The following is a 22,640-nucleotide window of genomic DNA, read 5'->3' as shown; positions in this document are numbered from 1 at the left end:
CAAACACAGAGAGCATAATAAATAAATAAGACCACCCGTTTGAGAACTGGTTTTCAAGCAACATTTATATTTTGTTGGTTGTCATTTTATAAAGAGATTTTGTAACTTTCTCAACCTCGGAAACACATGCACACAATACAGAGAGCAGAATAAAAGAAGTGAGAGGTCATCAATTCAGCGTTACACCTCACTGACAGCTGCTTCCAGGATAGACGGACAGACGGAGGGAGGGGACGTCCTTTAGTGTCCTTCAGTCCTGTACAACAGATTAATGCGCTGGACTGATGGAGGTGCATGAACATCTAATTAAATGCTGTTGAAGAAATCTCCCTGTAGTCAGTTCCAGCTGTCAAAAACTCTCATGGATGCAACTGTAACTAAAAACTATAAACTTCACAAAGGTGGTGTTTTTTATTGCAGGGTGAAAACTGGAGCGGAGGAGCTCACACATGTGTGCAAGAGTGCATCCACCTCCTGAACATGTGTATTCACAACACATGATCCATGTGAGACATATTTACAGTGAGATTACACAGATAAAGGGGAGACATGATAGTAGAGACAACGTGGGCTATGAAAACAATACAAATATGGAGGCCCAGGTGTGGGTGGGGCATCTTAAAAAAAAAAAAAAAAAAAAAAAAAAAAAAAAAAAGACACCTCAGGCGGAGGAATGCAGCTCCCGGTCCTCCCGCTCCTCCTCATCCATTTTGCGTCCGTGTTTCCGGAAGTATTTGTAGCGCTGGACGTACAGCTTCACCAGGTTGCTGACTTTGACCGGGTTGATTTCTCCGGTGCGGCTGTGGCAGATCTGCAACGGCGACACGGTGGATTAAACAGCAGCTCGGTGACACTCATTTATCTGTTAAACATCACTCAGAACACGTGCGAACACATGAGACTACGGGGAAGTATATTCAGCAGAACAACGTGCACACGGTGATGTCACCGATCTGTCGCTAGGCAGCATGTGGGAGGCCGACCTTGTGCACGGCTTTCCTCAGGATGTCTTTGTACTCGTCCTTGTTGATGTCTTTGCGCTGATAGTACGGCTTGATGGCCAGCTTCACCTCCTCCACCGCTCGCTCCTGCGTATGCAGCTTCTTCAGATACTGTGAACACACGGGTCCATGTCAAGGGATGAATAAGAAGAACGGCAGGAGAACACTCGGCGGCAGAAAACGAGGGACGGGAAACAGAGCAGTGCAGTGAGGTTGGTGTTCATGCGATGAAGACTTTCTATTTAGGTTAATCAATAAGTCGAATACTTGAAAATATAAAACCAGTCGCATAATTACGACTCCTGTGATGACGACTGTCGACCTAAATGACAACCCTGTGTCCAACAGAGGTGGCACGCTGCAATTCAAATGCAGGTAAAAGCACAATGTGATGATTTACAAATCACGTAAATCATATTTAATTAAAAATATCACAATTGAAATCCTCAATCAGGAAAGAATAGGACCACATTTCACTTTCAAAACTCTAGAAACTGGTCTCCCCAGTTCCCAAACGTTTACAGAGTGTTGTTAAAAGAAGAGGTGATTCAACACAGTGGTAAACATGATCCTGTCACAACTTTATAGAGACGTGTTGCTGATATCAGATCAAAAATGAGCAAATATTTTATATCAAACATTGTTTCAACTTTTGATATGTTGTTTTTGGTCAATTGTCAATTAAATGGTGCTTACGTCATTTGAAAACCACTGCTTTCTTTTTCAATTTGAATTTAGAGTCCAGAGTGTTTTGGAAACTGGGTTGTAGTTCTGTCTGGGATGGTGCAGTGATATCGGACCCTGATTCCTCCACCATGCAGCCCTGTGGGATGTGTGACATCACCAAGAGACAACTCACCTTATCGGGGTCTTTACTCTCGTTGTCCCACCCGGTGTCACTGGAGCTGCCCGTCAGTCCCGACAGCCCCACAGGCATGATGGGGGGCGGAGTCTGCGCACATCCACCACTGATAGAGGGGTGCAGGTGGGAGGGCGGAGTCTTGGTGCAGCCCACCAACGGCAGGGAGCCATGGAGAATGAACTGGGCCGGGCTCAGACCGGGAGGCGGAGGCAGGGAGGGAGGAGGGGGGATCTGTGAGGATGAGGAGGCTGAGGAAGGCGGAGCATGTTGCTGGGGATGGCTCTGATTGGCCTGCGAGAGGATCTGCACAGAGAACGGAGACGAGAGTCAGGAACCGGTTTCAGAACCAGGTCACGGTTACTCAGTGCTAGTTTCTTAAAACACGCGCGAGATCTAAATGCGTTCGCAGTCGTTCAGGGTAAACACCAGTTGCCATGGTAACGAGGGAGACGAGGAGATAACGAACAACAATCTCTCCATGGAGACTGAGATTCATCGTGTCGCTTTGACTTGTTCACATGAAATGACACAAAAGTGCACACAGACAGACAGACACAGACACACACACACACAGACACACACACAAACAGACACACACACAGACACACACACACACACAGACACACACACACACACACACACACACACACACACACACACACACACAGAGCTGACCCATCACGGAGGCTACACAAAGTGGATTTCACCTCAGACAGTCTTGCCACAGTCCCCCCTCTGATGTGTATGTACTAGTTGTATAATGCAGAATATGAATTCAATTAGTTTTTGGGTCACGTTTTCTTTAAAACGTGTCAACTTTGAACATCGGAATAATCACGATTATTGTGTAAATTTAAAGTTATCTTAAATATTAAAATAAGGTATCAGTAAAATTGGGAAAAAATATGATTAAAAAAACAACAACAACTAAACGGGAGCTGAGTTTTAAATCTACCATTAGCTTCACAATAATTACGTTGAGGGTTAATCTGCAATTCACCAAAACCAGACCAACAGAATAAATCAGACACACGGAGACACCACGACTACTAATGTAAATACAGATGGTGGTTCATGTGCTGTTTACAGACATTCTGTTTCTAAACAATAACCGTGTACAATAAATCTCATGAACACCAACGATCTGAACGATCCGTGTCTCTCTCACCTGACTCGTTGCTTGGATGAACTCTTGTGCTTTGGCTCTGCTGGCCATGTTGGCCTCCTCCATCTTAAAGAGCAGAGCGGTCACTGGAGGGAAGAAGGACGGAGACCGTTACTTCTGGAGAGGACATCAGCTACACCTTCATGAACACGTCAGCTACACCTTCATGAACACGTCAGCTACACCTTCATGAACACGTCAGCTACACCTTCATGAACACGTCAGCTACACCTTCATTAAAACGTCAGCTACACCTTCATTAAAATGTCTGCTACACCTTCATGAACACGTCAGCTACACCTTCATGAACACGTCAGCTACACCTTCATGAACACGCCAGTTACACCTTCATGAACACGTCAGCTACACCTTCATGAACACGTCAGCTACACCTTCATGAACACGTCAGCTACACCTTTATGAACACGTCAGCTACACCTTCATGAACACGTCAGCGACACCTTCATGAACACACCAGCTACACCTTTATGAACACGTCAGCTACACCTTCATGAACACGTCAGCGACACCTTCATGAACACACCAGCTACACCTTCATGAACACATCAGCTACACCTTCATGAACACATCAGCTACACCTTCATTAACGTGAACACATCAGCAACACCTTCATGAACACACCAGCTACACCTTCATGAACACACCAGCTACACCTTCATGAACACATCAGCTATACCTTCATGAACACATCAGCTACACCTTCATGAACACACCAGCTACACCTTCATGAACACACCAGCTACACCTTCATGAATACATCAGCAACAACTTCATGAACATATCAGGTACACCTTCATGAACACATCAGCTAGACCTTCATTAACGTGAACACATCAGCAACACCTTCATGAACACATCAGCTACACCTTAATGAACACATCAGCTACACTTTCATGAACATGAACACACCAGCTACACCTTCATGAACACACCAGCTACACCTTCATGAACACATCAGCTACACCTTCATGAACACACCAGCTTCACCTTCATGAACACACCAGCTACACCTTCATGAACACATCAGCTACACCTTCATGAACACATTGAGCTAGACCTTTATTAACGTGAACACATCAGCTACACCTTCATTAACGTGAACACATCAGCAACACCTTCATGAACACATCAGCTACACCTTCATGAACACATTGAGCTAGACCTTTATTAACGTGAACACATCAGCTACACCTTCATTAACGTGAACACATCAGCAACACCTTCATGAACACATCAGCTACACCTTAATGAACACATCAGCTACACTTTCATGAACATGAACACACCAGCTACACCTTCATGAACACACCAGCTACACCTTCATGAACACATCAGCTACACCTTCATGAACACACCAGCTTCACCTTCATGAACACACCAGCTACACCTTCATGAACACATCAGCTACACCTTCATGAACACATTGAGCTAGACCTTTATTAACGTGAACACATCAGCTACACCTTCATTAACGTGAACACATCAGCAACACCTTCATGAACACACCAGCTACACCTTCATGAACACATCAGCTACACCTTCATGAACACATCAGCTACACCTTCATTAACGTGAACACATCAGCAACACCTTCATGAACACACCAGCTACACCTTCATGAACACACCAGCTACACCTTCATGAACACATCAGCTATACCTTCATGAACACATCAGCTACACCTTCATGAACACACCAGCTACACCTTCATGAACACACCAGCTACACCTTCATGAATACATCAGCAACAACTTCATGAACATATCAGGTACACCTTCATGAACACATCAGCTAGACCTTCATTAACGTGAACACATCAGCAACACCTTCATGAACACATCAGCTACACCTTAATGAACACATCAGCTACACTTTCATGAACATGAACACACCAGCTACACCTTCATGAACACACCAGCTACACCTTCATGAACACACCAGCTACACCTTCATGAACACATCAGCTACACCTTCATGAACACATCAGCTACACCTTCATGAACACATTGAGCTAGACCTTTATTAACGTGAACACATCAGCTACACCTTCATTAACGTGAACACATCAGCAACACCTTCATGAACACATCAGCTACACCTTAATGAACACATCAGCTACACTTTCATGAACATGAACACACCAGCTACACCTTCATGAACACACCAGCTACACCTTCATGAACACATCAGCTACACCTTCATGAACACACCAGCTTCACCTTCATGAACACACCAGCTACACCTTCATGAACACATCAGCTACACCTTCATGAACACATTGAGCTAGACCTTTATTAACGTGAACACATCAGCTACACCTTCATTAACGTGAACACATCAGCAACACCTTCATGAACACATCAGCTACACTTTCATGAACATGAACACACCAGCTACACCTTCATGAACACATCAGCTACACCTTCATGAACGTGAACACGTCAGAGATGAAGGAGGGAAAATAACGTCATATTCAAACCTGAACAGGTGTCGCAGGCAGCTTTTAAAAGGCTTTATTTATATGAACTCTTAACAAAGTGACTGTCAATATAACTTATGACTCAAAAGAGGATTTAGAGTTAATAAATTTAACTTAAACAAGTACAGGTATTAAATAAGGAGGCTGCTAGAGGTCAACCCTCAGGCTGGACAGATGAAGCCACATTCAGATGTCACATGTAGGTTCATCATGTTCAGACATGTTTTACAGACAGAACCACAGGGAGTTACTGATATTTACTACCAGCCTGCTTTCCTAAGTAAGGCCCATTGATGTCAGATACACTGAACTTGCAGACACTTTAAACCTAAATTAGCTAAAGAGTCACTGTGTGCAGTTGAAGTTTGAACTGCATATTTATCTGAAAAGTCTAAAAATATAACAACTTTTTGATGATGATTTATCTGTCACAAACAAGGAGGAAAGTGTCAGATGTGGTTAGAAGTGGTAGATTTCAAGTGTCTGAACATTGTTGTTTAGAAATGAAGGGAAAGGAGTGAACGAGTGCATTTAAGTGTGTAGGTGTAGTCCTGTGTGTGAATGTTTGTTGATCACACGATGGACTTCTGCACATGTATGAAGGAAACTTACATGCCAGGACGCCACCGGTGGTGCAATCCACCCCGGTCTGTAGACTCCAGGGGAGGGCGGGTGCGGCTGGAGGTGGGGGCGGAGGCTTACTGGCAGATGAGGAGGACACAGAGGAAGAGGACGAAGGGTCAGACGAAGACGGTGGCAGCGACAGGGAGGTGAGACCGCAGCCGGCCGACGAAGACGAGCAGGGAGGCGAGGCCAGAGATTTGGGGGCATCGTCCGGAGGAGGGGGCTTGGCGGTAGGTGTGGACAAGGCGTTGCTGAGACAAGCTCCCTGGGGGGTGGACAGGCTGGACGGACTGGAGGTTGGCAGGGTGGGGCTGGTCTGGGTCGGACAGTCCTCAGAGAGGAAGGATGGGTCTGGGGTCTTACAGCTGCTGTCCACAGTCTGAGAGTCAGGAGAAGACTCCCTCGTGTCCCGCAAAGGAGCAATAGATGGTGGAGGCGTGTGTGGGGGAGAGGAGGAGGGGGGGAGCACACTGGTGGAGGAGGAGGAGGAAGAGGAGGAGGAGGAGGAGGAGCAGGGTGCAGGGCCAGCTTGGCTGGTGTGCGGACTGACGGCTTTGCTCCCGTCTCCGGTGGCCGACTGGTCTCCGGAGGCTCCGTCCCAGCCCTCGGACGAGGCTTTAGTCTGGCCGCCATCTCCGGCGCTAAGCCCCGCCCCTCCAGCCTTCTCCCTCGTCTTCTTGGCCAGGCGCCGGCGGCGCTTGGTCGCCAGTGACGATGAGGGGGAAGAGGCGGAGGAGGAGGTGGATGTGATGGAGCTAGGTTTCGTTTTCTTGGCCTTCAGTCCTGCTGGCTTAGTCAGAGGCGACGGCGACGCAGCGAGGCCGCCGCGCTTGCCCATCCCCCCCAGGTCCTTACCGCGGCCACCCAGCGACAGCGGCTCCGAGCACGGTTTGAGGAACGGAGACCTGCTCTCATTGTCCCTGCAGAAAACTACTGCTATAGATCCGCCCACCACTGAGCCCCCGGCCCCTCCTCCGCCGCCCCCTGACCCGAGGAGGTCCATCGCCAGCTTCCCCGAGCCCACCGACGCCCCCGTGGTGCTGCTCACGCCCTCACGCACCAGCACGGACACTTTGGACTGAAGCTTCCCTTTCCGCCCGCCGCTCTCCTTCTTCGATTTGCCGGAGCGACTCAGATCCTTTCGACCGCTCTTGTCCCGCTCTTTGTCCTTTCCCATCTTCCTGGCCCGCTTAGCTGAGGGGAGGCCGGGCGAAATGGAGGCAGAGCCCGAAGTGACCGTCAGCGAGGAGAGGCATTTGCTTTTGGTTCTGTTGGAGGATGAGGATTCCGATTGGCCGATTTTCTTCAGCGTGCGGCGGGATTTCTTTTTAGGGTGATGCTGTCCGGTCTTGGGGGCGGTTTTAGTTTTGGGGTTGGGGACAGGAGGCTCTGGAGGCAGAGTGGCAGGAGGTGTGTCCTCCAGAGACGGGTAGTCCGAGTCCAAAGCCTCGCCGTCCAGAGACAGCATGTCAATCTCCAGTTTGTCCGAGTAGCGGTCGGACTCGTAGCCGTGGTACCTCGGCGGCGAGAGCGACTGGGAACGGCTGCGACCGCTTCCCCGGTCCTCTGCCTCCCCAGAGTGCCACTTCCTCTTCTTCTTCCTCTTGTGGGGCTTGTCGGAGTCCTGCGGGGGCCGGCAGGGGGAGGACGGGGCGAGTCTGGGGGAGCCGGGCACGGTGGTGGTGGTGGTGGTGACTGTGATGGTTCTTTTGATGGCGAACAGGTCGGACCCGTTGAGGTCTTGGATGGATGGAGGAACGACGGGACGACTGTCCCGCCGCCGCTCCCTGTCTCGATCACTGTCCCTGTTGTCCCTGTTATCCCGGCTCCTCTTGGACCTCTTGGACATGTCCCGCTCCCGGCTGCTGGAATGCTGCCGTCCCTTCCTGTCCCTCTTTCTACTGTCTCCGTCCCTGTCGTCTCGTCTGTGGTTACTAGTGCGGTTCTGTTCCTTCTCTCTGTCCCTGTCTCTGCCTCTGTCCCTCTCTCTCTCTCTGTCCCTCTCTCTGTCTCTTTCCCTGTCTCTAACTCTGTCCCTGTCTTTATCTCTGTCCCTGTCTCGGTGCCGTTCCTCCGAGAGGCTGGAAAAGGAGCGTGTGGTGTTTCCTCCTCTTCCTGAAGAGTTGCAGGATCTCGAGGCCTCCGGGCTGCTGTGCTGACTCTTCTTCCTCTTGCGGCTGCTGCTCCTGCTGCTCCTCGTTCCTTTCACCTCCTTCCCGGCCTTGTGCCCTCCCTCTTTCTCTTTGCTCCTCTCCCGACCCTCCTCTTTGCCCTTCCTCCTCTTTTTTCTGCGGACCTCCTTCTCTCCCGCCTTTCTGTCCTTGCTCTTCTGCAGGTCGCGGTCTTTGGAGCTCTTGGAGGACTTGTGGCTCCGGCTGTCCTGCTCCACAGGAGGCGTGAGAGGGGAGGAGGACGTGGACGCTGGAGGGTGGGAGGGAGGCGGCAGCGGCTGAGGAGAGAGGGGGGAGGAGGCGGGAAAGGAGAGGTATCGCTCCTTCCTCCTGCTGACCAGCTTCCTCCTCAGGTCCTCCACCCCGACCACCGGCTCCTCCTCCAGCTCCCGGTCCACCTCCCAGCTGCCCTCCGTGCACACGGACACGAAGCCGTCCCCGTCCAGCACCCGCAGGATGCGCTCCGGTTTGGAAGCGAAGAAGGAGATGGTGGGAGAATCCATGGGGAGGTGGTCTTCAGCGGGTCTCTTCTTGTTCCCGTCTCTGTCCACAGCTCCGACGATCTCCCCCTCCTCGATCTCCGAGTTCTCCGAGTCAGCGCTCTCCCTCGGCCCCCTGCTACTGCGGCAGTCCACTCTCCGGATCAGAGGGAGCTGGGTGGTCCGACGGGGGCTCAGCAGCTCCGTCAGGGTGTCCGTGGAATCGGGAGGCTCTTCGTCCTTCTCCTCGTCCTCATCTCTCTCGGCGCTCTTCCTTGACATTCCCATTTTGCCACTCTCCTCATTGATATCCGACGCCGGGGAACCGGTGGGGTCGAAGGGGTCATATTTCTCCCCCTCCACGTCCTCCCCGCCCGCCCCCCCTGCCCTCCTTGTCTCCGTCCGTGGGATTGAAAGGATCATACATCTCCCTTTTCCCACCCTCTTCTTCACAGCCAGCCGCCGGCTGCATGGGAGCGTCGGGGAAGCAGTCCGAGGAGGTGGTGTTGGACGTCGGCGTGGACAGAGGCCGTGTCGCCAGAGAGGCAGAGGTGGAGGACACCCGGGCCACGTCTGTCCCCTGGGTCGGACCTTTTACATGGTTCTGATAACCTAACGAGTTGGCGCAGACAGATGAGGACGTGGACGAGGGCGAGGAGGGCTCTGACGAAGGAGACGACAGAGACAAGGAGGGGGAGCGGGGAGGAGGGCTCCGGGCGCTCTCTCCGGCTCCACCTGGGGAAGAGGAGGCAGCCGGCTTCCTTTTGAAGCCCGGTGCTGGAGTCAAGTCCATGGGCCAGGAGAACCGGAGGGGCCGGAGTCACACGGCGGGACCTGGAGGCCGGTGTGTCCCGCTGAGAAACGAGTCCAGCAGCAAACCTAGCGGAGAGGAAAGGACGGGTCATTATATCACACTGGAAAATATATTGATGGTAAAAGCTGCTTAGTTTGGCGAGAATATAAATTTGGAAACATTAAATAGTCTGATAGATCCAACAGGTTTATTTTACCCCAGTAAAATGACCTGAACTGTAAATATCTCAGTTATTATTCTATAAAACTATTTAACAGTTCCTTTGAGAAAATCTTGGTATAAATTATAAAAGCCAATTCATTATCAAACTGGATTATTAAACTAAATAAAACATTCTTATGAAAAGTTTTCATCAACACGCAAGAGGAAAAAACAAACAACAAAACACCAAATCCATGATGTCCAAAACCAGACGATGTGTTTTTACTGGAGAAAAGAACTTGTGATGTAATTATAATAATTCCTAGTCGTTTATCTGACACTCACACATGTGGAAATTGGGACACCTCGTAAATAATCTTCCTCACATAAAGCTGCCTTTCACATTAGCAGTCAGTCAAGAGTTTAATAAGAGCTTCAATAATACGAGTTTAATAAGAGTTTCTGTAATACGTTTAATAAGAGTTTCAGTAACAAGAGTTTAATGAGAGTTTAACAAGGTTTTAATATTAGTTTCTGTAATAAGCATCAACAGAATCAGGAGCTCTGTGGAGGCAGAAGTCTGTAAAGAGATTTACTCAGTGAGCAGGTTTACAGTCATCAGACTCACATCATTTTTAACACAAGTACAAACCAACAACAGTGAGATCAGAGGAGGATTTAAGATTTCTGAACATGAGCATGTTTCTGTCTGAATCCTGGAAGAATCAGCTGCTGCTGGTTTTCTGTCTGCAGACAATCACGTGAATTTACCGGTTTATAGTCGTTATTAATGTATTAATAATCGACCGGTTGTGGTCGTTATTAATGTATTCATAACCTACCGGCTGTGGTCGTTAAGGTATTAATAACCGACCGGTGGTGTTATCGGGGAAGAAGAGTAACGTTGTGTTTTCGTAACGGCGACGGTGCTGCATCTATGCTAACCACTGTTAGCAGCTGACGGCACCGGCCGACCGACTAACCGTCTCCGCTCCGTACGGGTGTGTACGGTTAACGACATCACGTGGAATCCCGCTTTGTCCAAACCGGCCAAGTCCCATTTGTTGAACGAGCAGACGAGGGTCTCTGTGAAATGTTGTCGGCAGGAGGCATTCAGCTAGCTAGGTGGCTAATTAGCTTCCAGCAGCTAGCAGAGAGCAGCTAACAAGAGGAGCTGTGTGCTCGTCAGTTACCTTCGAGGCGACGATCTTCAAAACTCGCCTCTTCATCTACGGGGGACCACTTTTTAACACATTAAATCCAACGTTAAAACTAAGCATCAGCTGCTTTTGTCGTTTTAAAAGCGCAGCAGCAGCCCTGTTCCACCTGCCTCCGCCATCTTCCTTCCCTTGGAACCGGACGACAAGGCACGCTGGGAAATGGAGTTCTATGCGGAGGCATCCATAAATCGATACACTAAAAACCTTTTTATGAAATTATTCATAACATGAAAAATGCAGACGAAACTAAAAATAATAATAATAATAAAGTGATCATCAAACTCGCCATGTGTGATATTTTATTTAGACTTAAGACTTTATTAATCCCACAGTAGTGGGGATTTAGTCGTCACAACAGCATAGAAACACAAAAAGGTGCACACAATAAGAAAAAAATTACAAATACGTATACCTAAAAAAAGATAAATAAAAATAACTATTTTAGAAAAAAATAAGAGCAATGAATAAATACACACACACATTTATCTGTCTTGATTAATTTCTAAAATGGAATTACAGATTTATTTTTAAATTGACAGATTTATTGTTATTGTGTTTCCCTTTTTCTGAATTTAAACTCACTTTGATGAAGTGGCACTTAAAACTTCAACAATCTCAAATAATTTTGCTCATAAATAATATTTCCTCGCATTCAGTGTAGCAAAATGAATGTTTTCTGTTTAATAAAAGACAAGATTATTATTTTGTTTTTTTAAATTGCTTTTATTTCAAAAATGATTATACAAGGTATGACATACATACAGCATCAAGTATTTCTTTTGTAATCATAAATATGCAACACAAATATGGTTTATTCAATGTCCAGATGCAGAAACACAGCCAAAGCTTTGCACACTAATTTGTAAACGATGACCAAAAGCAGAAGGAGGAGAGAAGAGTGGAGGAGAGATTCATTCAGCCGTCATAATGATGTTACCGCTGTTTGTTGTCTTTTCAGACTTTTGCCACTCAGATATGAAATATGGGATCATTTCCTCAGTAAATAATTACTATGTCTAATATTTTGGTATCATTTGTTGAATTGGGTTCTCTTCATCTGCTTCTAGGACTTGTGTGAAACCCATCTGTATGTACTGTAGCTTCAGCGGTCCAGTACCAACAGTCAGACCAGCGGCCTCTCTGCTCTGAGAAGAACAGCGATCTCGTGGAAATAATCTCAAGCGCATCAATAGCGGCTTTGTAGATGAACATGATAAACAATTTTTTATGTTGACAGTTTAATCTGGGTTTTTTTTTTAAGGAAGAAAAGCCTTAAATAAAAAATATTTTATGGTGACTTTGCTCTGAGTTCTCAATCATAAGTCTGGTTTTTGATCTACTGCGGTGTTAAAAACAAGCATCAGTACTGGAAGACGGCAACCTTTTCATGAGGGAGTGTTTTTAGATGACGAATGGCACTCGTTTCTGGGAATATTCCTATTTTTTTCCACTTTAAATAGTCAAAAACCTTTGAGAGCTCCTGCAGATTAGGAGGATAAAAACATCTCGTACTCATCGTCAACCGGATGAACTGAAACCTTTTTGGCACTGACTGTAAAAGGTTTCTGAGCAGACAGGTTCTCTATGAAACACATTGGCGCCGGCAGCAGAGGCAGGTGACATTTAACTTCTCCACATCGTGTTATGAGTGTAGAGGAAAGCACTCGTGTGTTCATCCAGAGGTCCACGAGGACATGCACGCTGTATATAAAGTATAAAAAAATATATTTGGTGTTTATCAGAACACATACATTCATTTTCTGCCGAATTCCTCCCAGAGCACCACACAAACACACTTATTTCTGTCTGGACATCGGAACTTCCCCTCCATTTGAAAAGAAGCAGCGACTCGTTCAATCAGACACAGAAAGTGCAGCAGCTTCAAATCGACTTTCAAACTGCTGTCGGAGCTGAAGAGTCTTTGAAAACAGGTTTTTATTGGTCGGCGTGTGTCCATTTGTTTGTGAGGCGATGAGCTGTAAACGATTCAAATATATGTCAGTCTGTATATGTCAATGTTATGTTCAGTCGGTAACCTTCTCTCACTAAACTCGATCCCAAATAAAAGTCAGTTTTCTATTGCATCTAGACGAGGTTTTCCACTCAGCCTGCAGACTCATACCATAAATATAGTAAAGCCTCCAACAGACAGCAGCGCGAACACATTAACTTAAAGCTGAAAGAACATGAAGAGAATAAATAAACAATGAAAAGTAACAGTCAGTGAAATCTCAGATTCCACTTCAGTTTGTGCGTTTGGAGCTTCGCTATGATTTTTGTGTCCTGCTGTTTCAGACAAGGTGAAGTCTCCTCTCAGAGGAGTCACTGATCATCTTACATTCAACCATAGCGCACTTCCCTCTGTCAGCTAGCTTTTACAGCTACAAGGTCAAGTAGATGGACAGCGGGACACTGATGTAACAGGATTAACAGGTGCAACAGGTGTAACAGGCTGGATGTGTTGCACGGTCAGCAAAATTAATACAACTTGTCTGACTTCTGTGATCATTGATTTAAATCATTGATACACAGAAGAGATAATTTCATCCACCTGCATTCATGTTGATTATCTAGATGAAGACACGGTTGGAGACGGTTTAACGTAGAGGATTCTGGGTAAGAACGGACTGTCTGCCTCGTGTTGGTCGGGACGGTACCAACACGTCTTTGTCAATGGGACCCGACGTCCAGTCCTTCCTGTCAGATGTTTTAGAACTGCAGGTCAAAGGTCAGAGGAAGTGGTGTGTTTGAAGGCAGTATTTGGCACATTTGATTGGTACTTACAGGACAGCAGTCCCCCCCCCCCCCCCCCCCCCCCCCCACACACCTCCCCTCCTCCGCATACAGAGACAGCTGGTGGGCCGACAGGAAGAAGCAGGACTGCAGTGTGTAACTGTGTCGTTATATGAGGACGTAGGAGTGGGCGGAGCCTGTCGACCTGAACGCTGTGCTCTCATTGACACACTCCCTTAAACAGTCAAACAGTGAAAACTTTTAACAAGCCTATGTTCTCTCCTCACTCTGTGGAACACTGCGGAGCTGGGCGGGTCTCAGAGGAGCTGGGCAGAGCTTAGAGGAGCGGCCGGGCACAGTGACGCCCCTCCTTGCTTTCATACCAGCCCCGCGTCCCTCGCCATCTTGTAAAAGGCTCCTCGTTGGGCGACGAGATTAGAAGGAGAGTCGAACTCTGACATCTCTCCTTTGTCCAACACCAGAACCCTGAAGGAGACACAATATTCATTACATACACTGATGTGCAATATACAATTTCAAATTTGACATATATTTTACCACTTACATGCAATAATAATTCATTTTTCTTTATTCAGAAATATCTATACAAACATTTCACTGTAAAGGTCAAAGGTATATTTATTTATTTTGAGTATATAGTTTTTGTGTATTTATACATAGTTTTTTTTATTGTTTTTTTAATTTTATTTTTCGAAATGTTTCTTTTTATTGTATTATATTTTTATTGAATGTGTATTTGTACTTTTCGTGTACTTCTCTTTCCTCCCTGTAATCGTAAGAAGCTGTGACGACTACATTTAAAGTCTTATCTTAAAAAATAAACTTACAGAACTCACACACACACACACACACACACACACACACACACACACACACACACACACACACACACACACACACACACACACCTGGTGTAGTCCATGATGGTGTTGAGGCGGTGAGCGATGGTAAGGACGGTGCAGTCCTCGAACTGGGAGCGGATGGTGGACTGGATCAGGTTGTCCGTCTCCATGTCAACAGCTGCTGTGGCCTCATCCAGAACCAGGATCTTGGTCTTCCTCAGCAGAGCTCTGGCCAGACACAGCAGCTGCCTCTGACCCACACTGGAGGGAAACACATGAGCCAGGTCAACTTCTGTGTATGGACTCTGGATGAAGACTACAGACCAGTGGAGCATGTAGGTGTGCAGCTCTACGGCGGTCCTACCTGAGGTTCTAGGTGTGCAGCTCTACGGCAGTCCTACCTGAGGTTCTCTCCGCCTTCACTGCACTCGTGGCTCAGTTTGTCTGGGAGGCCAGACACGAAGCTCTTGAGGTGGGACAGCTCCAGAGCCCTCCAGACCTCCTCGTCGGAGTAGGAGTCAAAGGGGTCCAGGTTCATCCTCAGGGAGCCTGAAAACACCACCGGGTCCTGCAGAGAGAGTCACACACCCCATCCGCCACCCCGGCCAGGATTAACTGGTGGTAATGTTACTGTGTGTCAGGCTGCTGTTACCATGGAGATGGAGGCTGCCTGTGACAAAGGCCTGTTCGCAACACTGCAAGTCAACAAACTTGTTGACATAGTTTTAACTGTGATGTCAGGTGGACTCTTCAGCCTGAAGATGAAACCATCTTTAAATGGTTTTAATAAATATATAACAGCGAGAGAGAGAAACAGTCTGACTATAGATTAAAAATCACAGATTTCTGGAGTTAAAGAATGATCTGAGTTCTCTTGGTGAAAAACACCAGGTGTCCTTCCTGCCTTCAGGACGTCCAGGTGATACGTGAAAGTCTTTTTACCTCCTGCTGTCCCACCTCTTCATGTCTCATGGCTGCTTTAGATCCTTTAAGATTGTTGTTTGGGCATTTTAAGTTATGTTTTTTCATTATTAATTTTCAAATCCTACATATGGTTTATTGGTAAAGTTTGTGGCCCTAATAATAATAATAATAATAATAATAATAATAATAATAATAATAATAGTAATAATAATCTCACCTTGATCAATCTATTGGACTAACGTGGCTTTATTTAAAGAATGAATAACAATGACACGTATAATAAAAATCTTTTCATGATTTCTAGCAGCGTGTGTATGAAGGTCTACTAAAGTGTTTCCTGACTACAGACCGGTTTAAATGATACAGACGGTGCAGCTCCACATGTGTATCAGTGTATGAATACATACAATCATAACTTGTAGTTATTACATGGTTCATGTCAGAACAGAGTGAACACTGTGTCCAGCTCAGTTTAGTGTTAGCATTCTTTAAAAGTGATCAGTGGGGAACGATTGAAGCTCTAGTGGTTCCTTCATGTAGCCACCCTAAGGCTGTAGTAATGCAATGCCAGCAAAAAACAGGGAAAATACTTTTTTTTTTTAATGACGACAGTCCCATAAACTATTGAATGATTTATGATTTGGTGACTGTTGAAAAAGTAAAAAATCAGGACCCATTTAGAACTAATATATGCCAATAAGCAGTACTGTGTCTGGAAATATGACCATGACTTTCACGAAGATGTCACCTTTCAGCTGCTGTTTCAAGGATGAATAACTGATGATATGTTTAGTGGCCTAAATATTATTTTCATCTTTAGTAAATTGACCTATATTATTTTTATCTTTACTAAGTTGACCGATATTATTTTTAGTAAGTTTACTACCGCTCCCACCTGGCTATGTGATGTACTTCAGTGAGCTCCCAGGTGTCCCTGTGGTTCTGAGTCCACTGACCTGTGGTATGATGGTGATTCTGGAGCGCAGCTCATGGAGGCCGAGCCCAGCGATGTCCACGCCATCAATGAAGATGTGACCCTCGGCTGCCTCGATGATCCGGAACAGTCCGAGCGTTAGAGATGACTTCCCTGCACCGGTCCGGCCCACAATACCCACCTTCAGGGGGAGGAGTCAGTACACATACATTAATACACATGAACACAAACCCCACCTTCAAGGGGAGGAGTCAGTATACACATTAACATACATTAACAAAAACTTCAGGTGAAGGAGTCAGTATACACACACACACACACACACACACACACACACACACACACACACACACACACACACACACACACACAAGCACATTAACACAAACTCCACCTTCAGGGGGAGGAGTCAGTAAATGTTACACACCACAGACTTACGACACACTGTACACACTCCCCCCTCCATGAACCAGTAGACTAACGGGAGACTAACAGTAGACTAACAGTAGAGTAATGGGAGACTAACAGTAGACTAACAGGAGACTAACGGGAGACTAACAGTCGACTAACAGTAGAGTAATGGGAGACTAACAGTAGACTAACGGGAGACTAACAGTAGAGTAATGGGAGACTAACAATAGAGTAATGGGAGACTAACAGTAGACTAACAGGAGACTAACGGGAGACTAACAGTAGACTAACGGGAGACTAACAGTAGACTAACGGGAGACTAACAGTAGACTAACGGGAGACTAATGGGAGACTAACAGGAGACTAACGGGAGACTAATAGTAGACTAACGGGAGACTAATGGGAGACTAACAGGAGACTAACAGTAGAGTAATGGGAGACTAACGGGAGACTAACAGTAGACTAACGGGAGACTAACAGCAGAGTAATGGGAGACTAACGGGAGACTAACGGGAGACTAACGGGAGACGACAGACCTTCTCTCCTCCGTTAACAGTGATGCTGATGTTGCGGATGGCCGGGTCCAGGTTGTGGCGGTACCGCAGACCGAAGCCTCTGAAGTGGATGCAGCCGACGGTGGGCCACCCGGGAGGGAGGCTGGAGGGCTCATGTTTCCACTCTGCCTGGTGGTCAGAGGATGAAAGCTCATAGAGACACCTTCAGCTCCACATGATAACAGACACCATTTAGTTCTACTCCTGGTATCTCTAACTGGGGAAAAGTTCTACTTCAGTACAAAATACGAGTAAAACCTTCACAGTCAAAACTTTAAAGGATAAAAAGTTGATTATTCTACAGCTGTGTTACATTCTTTTACCCGATTGGGGGATGATGGATGTGGTGTTTGTTTCTGTGTACCTCTTTCTCTGTGTCGCTGTACTGCTTCACTCTCTCCACAGCCACGATGTTGGTCTCCACGTCCGAGGACATCCTCACTAGCCAGGTCAGGGAGGCCGTCAGCTGCATGAAAACAAACAAATATGATCAGTTTACAGATTATAAAAAAAACCCTATATTTTACTGTGTAAGTGATGTCCATCTCAGATTTCTGTGAAAGTTGAAGTTACAGGCAGCATATCTCAGAACTAAAATACTCAGATGTATTACAGGTAACAGCTACAATACCCATCACTGCCTTCTATATGATACGGTTGGATGGTCCTCTATTCAACAGAGATGTGACACTCACTGGCATCTCTTTATTTATAAAGCTCTGATTGGAAAACTGCCCAGTTACCTGTCTGAAATGCTCATATACAGACGGGCCTCACCAGACCCGCTCCACTAACCGGCTCTTATTCCACATGTTAGGACTGAGCTGGGAAAGTCTGCTTTTAACTTTTAACTGCACCAGAGTCCTGCAACAAAATACAGAATCTCCTTAAAATCGATTCACTTACTCCTTTCACACATTTCCGAAGCTTGATTTAAAATCTCCAAACTTCTATTTGTAATTACAAATACCCTCTTTATTGTTTTATATACAGTTTTATATAACTGTATTTTACTCAAACTACATAAGTTATATTTTAATGCTTCTTTTATAACCTTCCTGTTTTATGTTTTAGTTGATTTTAATTCATCGTTAAGGTTAATCTTCCTTCATCTGACAGTAAATGGTTAACGATAAGCTCAACTGTGGTACAGTCTTATCTCAACTTGTCTTATTTCTGTGATCACTGCCATTGTGTTTTTATTTCTGTTTGTTCTTTGCTCTGTAAATGCCTCAATGTTGTTGTAAATGAGGGTCGCCCTCAATGACTTCTGAAGTATAAATAAAGGTTGACTGAACTTTAACTTCAAACCAGATACAGACTCTTTGAAAGGATTTCCTCTGTGGTGGTATTATTATTATTATCAATAAATATATTCTGTAATCTGTGTGCGCCCCTGCAGAGGAGAAGACCCGTCGGCGGTCCCGCCGGTGTGAGTACCTGCAGGGCGTAGGAGATGGACAGCCCCATGATGCCCGGGCTGAGGCTCTCTCTGGCGATGACGGCGAACAGAGCGGCAAACAACACGATGCAGTTTCCTACGAACTCCAGGCGAACCGCCAGCCACCTGCACGAACACACACTTCATGAGCTCAGCGAGGAGGAGGAGACCGCTGTGCTACCAACAATGGGGAAACATCAGAGAGATGCCGGTTTACACCGCAGGTGTCCGGGGACCGAAGGGCACCTGTTAGCGATGATGCTGGGGTAGTAGGCCTTCTGGTTGTGGTCCACCCGCTGGTCGCTCTCGCTGATGAAGCGCTCCTGCTCGCCGAATGCTCGGATGACGGAGGTGCCCAGCAGGGTCTCGTTGAAGTGGGTGTAGATGGGGGAGCGGCTGACCGACTCCAGGCGCTTCAGCTGACGAGACGATGCCACGTAAAACCTCTGCAGGGAGAACGGAGAGAAAAAGCGGACTGACACGTCTAACGGACTAAAATTAGATTGAAAATGGATGGAAGAAGTGCTCCCAACCGACCTGCACGAAGAAGTAGAGCAGCCCGAGGAACGGGATGATGATGGCGACCAGCGGCGTGGCGACCAGGATGACCACGCAGGAGCCCAACACGTTGAACATGGAGCCCATGAACATCTTGATGATGCTGGGGATCACCGAGTCGATGGTGTCCATCTCCTTGGCGAAGCGGCTCACCAGGTTGCCGCTGGGCGTTCGTTCAAAGAAGGACATGGGCGAGCGCAGGACGTCATACATCATGGACTGGTGGAGGCAGCGGGACGCCAGGATGCCCCCGATGGACATGGACAGGGAGTAACAGAAGACGGCCACGCCTGCAGGACAGAACAGTGGGGGGGGTTTCACAAGATCATTTATACATGCAGAGGACTGGAAACATACTCTACTGGAGCTGAAGAGAATCACTGCTTGAGTTGCAACTTCACGACCGTGTCAAGAACCAGTCAAACATTTGGGCTTTTTAAATCCTAAACTGCTCATGTTTTACGTGGAACAACGATCCGAGCACCTCTCCGTCCAGTTCCTATTCTGAAACGAAACTCTGAAAAACGAGGCACTTTTTGAAAATGTATTTGTCCCTCGATTTGGAAACCGTTTACAAACCAAGCGGTGACCTCACTGACGGTTGATACCCGGTCTGGATGTTCTGAACTGGTCAAAACGCAGACAGGTTATCGGCGGCCACGACGACGCGAAGGGGCAAAAGGATCGACTGTCCCGTTGGATGTTGTACGTTTTTGACATTGCGTAGTGCGGTAGAACATAAAGCTGCAGACAGACTCCAGGCACAATCATCTCCAGTATTATGTCTCCTGATTCAGTGTCTGTGTGAATGATAAAACCAGCCCCCTCCCTCTCCCTCCCCCTTCTCCTCTTCCTCTTCCTCACCCTGAGACAGGCCCAGACCCCCGTACACCCCGAGCCTCATCAGGCGGCCCGGCTGCGTGCCATTGACCACGGGGTCGTCGGTCCACAGGCTCAGCCAGTAGTTGGAGAAGATGGAGACGAGGTGGTGGGTGAGGAAGAGCAGCAGGCTGATTATGGACAGCAGCACGCCGATGGCCTTCATGTACGCCCAGAAGACAGACAGCTTGACCTGCAGAGGGAGAGGACGCCACTGTCACTTCCTGTACATGGATCCCACCATGCTGCACTGTTCTCCGCAGGAAACCTCGACTCACCCTCCCGGTGCTCGCCTTGTCCGCCTCTGTCAGCTTCCCCCCCCCGCGGCTCTTCTTCAGCTCCTCGTCCTCCTTCAATGTCGGGGACGCTCCGGACACACTGTTGACACCTGCAGTGCTGCACGCACGCACGCACACGCGCGCGCACACACACACACACACACACACACACACACACACACACACACACACACACGCACAACACGGACGCACAACACGGATGCACAACACACAACATCGTAATCAGAATCTACTGAAACTATTAACAACATAAAGTAAATTTTTTCAAACAAAAATCTCTTCATTAACAAAATTAACTCCTGATTTCCATCCAGAAAGTCTCTGCTCCTGTTTTCATCACCAAATAAAACCCTGTTCACGGAGGAAACCGGAACAAGAGGAGAAACAGGAAGTGACGGGGTGTGTGGGAAATGTGGTCTTCACATTAAAATGATCTGATTAAATGTTTGTGATCAAAGGAAGTGATTCCATATTACTGGATGTTAAATGAGTTTTATCCACACATCCAGTTGTCAGAGACGTCTCTTTGTTTGTTTCATCCAGCAGGTCTATGTGTTGAATGAGCATGAATTAAACAGCATCTAAAGCTCTTATTTTGACAGCTGATGTAGTCCTTGTTTCTATATTCCAGTCACAGACGGTCTGTTCTGGAAACATACGCAGCTTTTAGGACCTTGTAGGAACTTTGAGCCTCACGGTTCTCTAAGTTCAATAAATAAATAAAATAAGATTAGAACTAAAATATTTCTGAGATGTGCAGCATGATTATTATCACAGGAAGTGATTACAGATTCATTCCTTTATTGCAATCTTTTCAAATTTTCGCAATTGTACTGCAAAAAACTCACTTGAGACTCCGCAAATTACATGTATATTTTTGAGAAAATCTGCATTTTGATGGATTTTTGAAGGAATCAATCACAAACGACTCGCAGAGGGACTTATTGTTGAGGAAGCCTGCATGTAGACCCGCTGCAACCCTCAACCTCTCCCTTTGACAGACGGTTCAGACACACTGTGGTGGACCGACTCACCCGATCAGAGCCGGCACACTGCCGTTCTCCACTCCTTTGGTGCCGCTCTTCGGGACAGGTTCTGAATGTGGGGAGGTAACTGAAACAGAATAAGTTGTACGAGGCACTTTCAGACATCCTCTTTACAGAATTACAATCGATACTCTCTCCACTTTAAAATACGGTATTTCTAATGAATAGTTTGAAATAACATGTTTCTCACCGTCGTTGTCCGTCTGCTCGACGGCCGCATACGTTCGCAGGAAGTCGGAGAAGGCTCCCTCTGTGGCCATCAGCTGCTGGTAGGAGCCCACCTCGGTGATCTCTCCGTCCAACATCACCAGGATCAGGTGGGCTTGGGGCAGGTAGTTCAAGCCGTGAGTCACCAGCACACGAGTCTGCACGCATACAGGTACATTTAGCAGGCTGGTGTGTGTGAGAGGTGAATCCTGAAGTCAGGTAACGATTTCCAAACTGAGAATCATATTCATGCATAAACCAAATATTAAACTACAATCTTTACCACCACACTTAAAATATTCATCAGAGAGCGGTTAGCCTTGTTAGCGGCGTGACTCGGGGGAGGGGATGTTGGTTAGCTGCTTGGTTAATTGGTTGGTCAGGTAGTTGGTCAGTTCGTTGGTTGGTCAAGTGGTCAGCTGGTTGGTTAGCTGGTTGGTTAGGTGGTTGGTCAAGTGGTCAGCTGGTTGGTCCACTGGTTGGTCAGGTAGTTGGTCAACTGGTTGGTCAGGTGATCCGCTGGTTGGTCAGGTGGTCGGTCCGCTGGTCAGCTAGTTGGTTAGGTGGTTGGTCAGCTAGTTGGTCAGCTGGTTGGTCAGGTGATCCTCTGTTTGGTCCGCTGGTTGGTCAGATGGTCGGTCCGTTGGTTGGTCCGCTGGTTGATCAGGTAGTTGGTCAGGTAGTTGATTAGGTGGTTGGTCAGCTGGTTGGTCAGGTAGTTGGTTAGGTGGTCAGCTGGTTGGTCAGTTGGTTGGTCAGGTGATTGGTCAGTCCACATCTGCTGACGCTGTAGCTCGGACTACTTACTGAGGAG

The 22,640-nt window shown here is 47.0% G+C and overlaps 2 protein-coding genes across 2 annotated transcripts in view; both read right to left on the bottom strand.

Annotated features, from left to right (window-relative positions):
* Positions 1 to 47: 47 nt before the first annotated feature.
* Positions 48 to 11,100, bottom strand: scaf1 (SR-related CTD-associated factor 1). Its single transcript, XM_069177632.1, is given in 7 exon segments — positions 48 to 811; positions 984 to 1,112; positions 1,861 to 2,166; positions 3,032 to 3,114; positions 6,141 to 9,187; positions 9,189 to 9,681; positions 10,951 to 11,100. Coding segments are annotated over 6 exon segments (4,122 nt in total). The 5' UTR covers positions 9,596 to 9,681; positions 10,951 to 11,100; the 3' UTR covers positions 48 to 661.
* Positions 11,101 to 13,810: 2,710 nt separating this feature from the next.
* abcc1 (ATP binding cassette subfamily C member 1 (ABCC1 blood group)) overlaps positions 13,811 to 22,640 on the bottom strand; it is a 30,195-nt gene continuing 21,365 nt past the window's right edge. Inside the window, exons 19-31 of the mRNA XM_069177631.1 lie at positions 21,810 to 21,984; positions 21,608 to 21,686; positions 20,553 to 20,670; positions 20,260 to 20,467; positions 19,375 to 19,685; positions 19,084 to 19,283; positions 18,837 to 18,963; positions 17,761 to 17,862; positions 17,379 to 17,525; positions 16,454 to 16,612; positions 14,975 to 15,141; positions 14,640 to 14,834; positions 13,811 to 14,196 (exon numbers count right to left, since the gene is read on the bottom strand). Coding sequence (XP_069033732.1) covers positions 14,088 to 14,196; positions 14,640 to 14,834; positions 14,975 to 15,141; positions 16,454 to 16,612; positions 17,379 to 17,525; positions 17,761 to 17,862; positions 18,837 to 18,963; positions 19,084 to 19,283; positions 19,375 to 19,685; positions 20,260 to 20,467; positions 20,553 to 20,670; positions 21,608 to 21,686; positions 21,810 to 21,984 — 2,097 coding nt within the window. The 3' untranslated portion in view covers positions 13,811 to 14,087. The remainder of the gene's footprint in view (positions 14,197 to 14,639; positions 14,835 to 14,974; positions 15,142 to 16,453; positions 16,613 to 17,378; positions 17,526 to 17,760; positions 17,863 to 18,836; positions 18,964 to 19,083; positions 19,284 to 19,374; positions 19,686 to 20,259; positions 20,468 to 20,552; positions 20,671 to 21,607; positions 21,687 to 21,809; positions 21,985 to 22,640) is intronic.

Source organism: Embiotoca jacksoni, unplaced genomic scaffold (genome assembly GCF_022577435.1).
Source record: "Embiotoca jacksoni isolate LCO1_2020_lvr unplaced genomic scaffold, fEmbJac1.0.p SCAF_76, whole genome shotgun sequence".
NCBI classification, from domain to species: domain Eukaryota; kingdom Metazoa; phylum Chordata; class Actinopteri; family Embiotocidae; genus Embiotoca; species Embiotoca jacksoni.
Note: the sequence above shows the minus strand (reverse complement) of the source record. Positions and strands in the feature narration are given on the sequence as shown.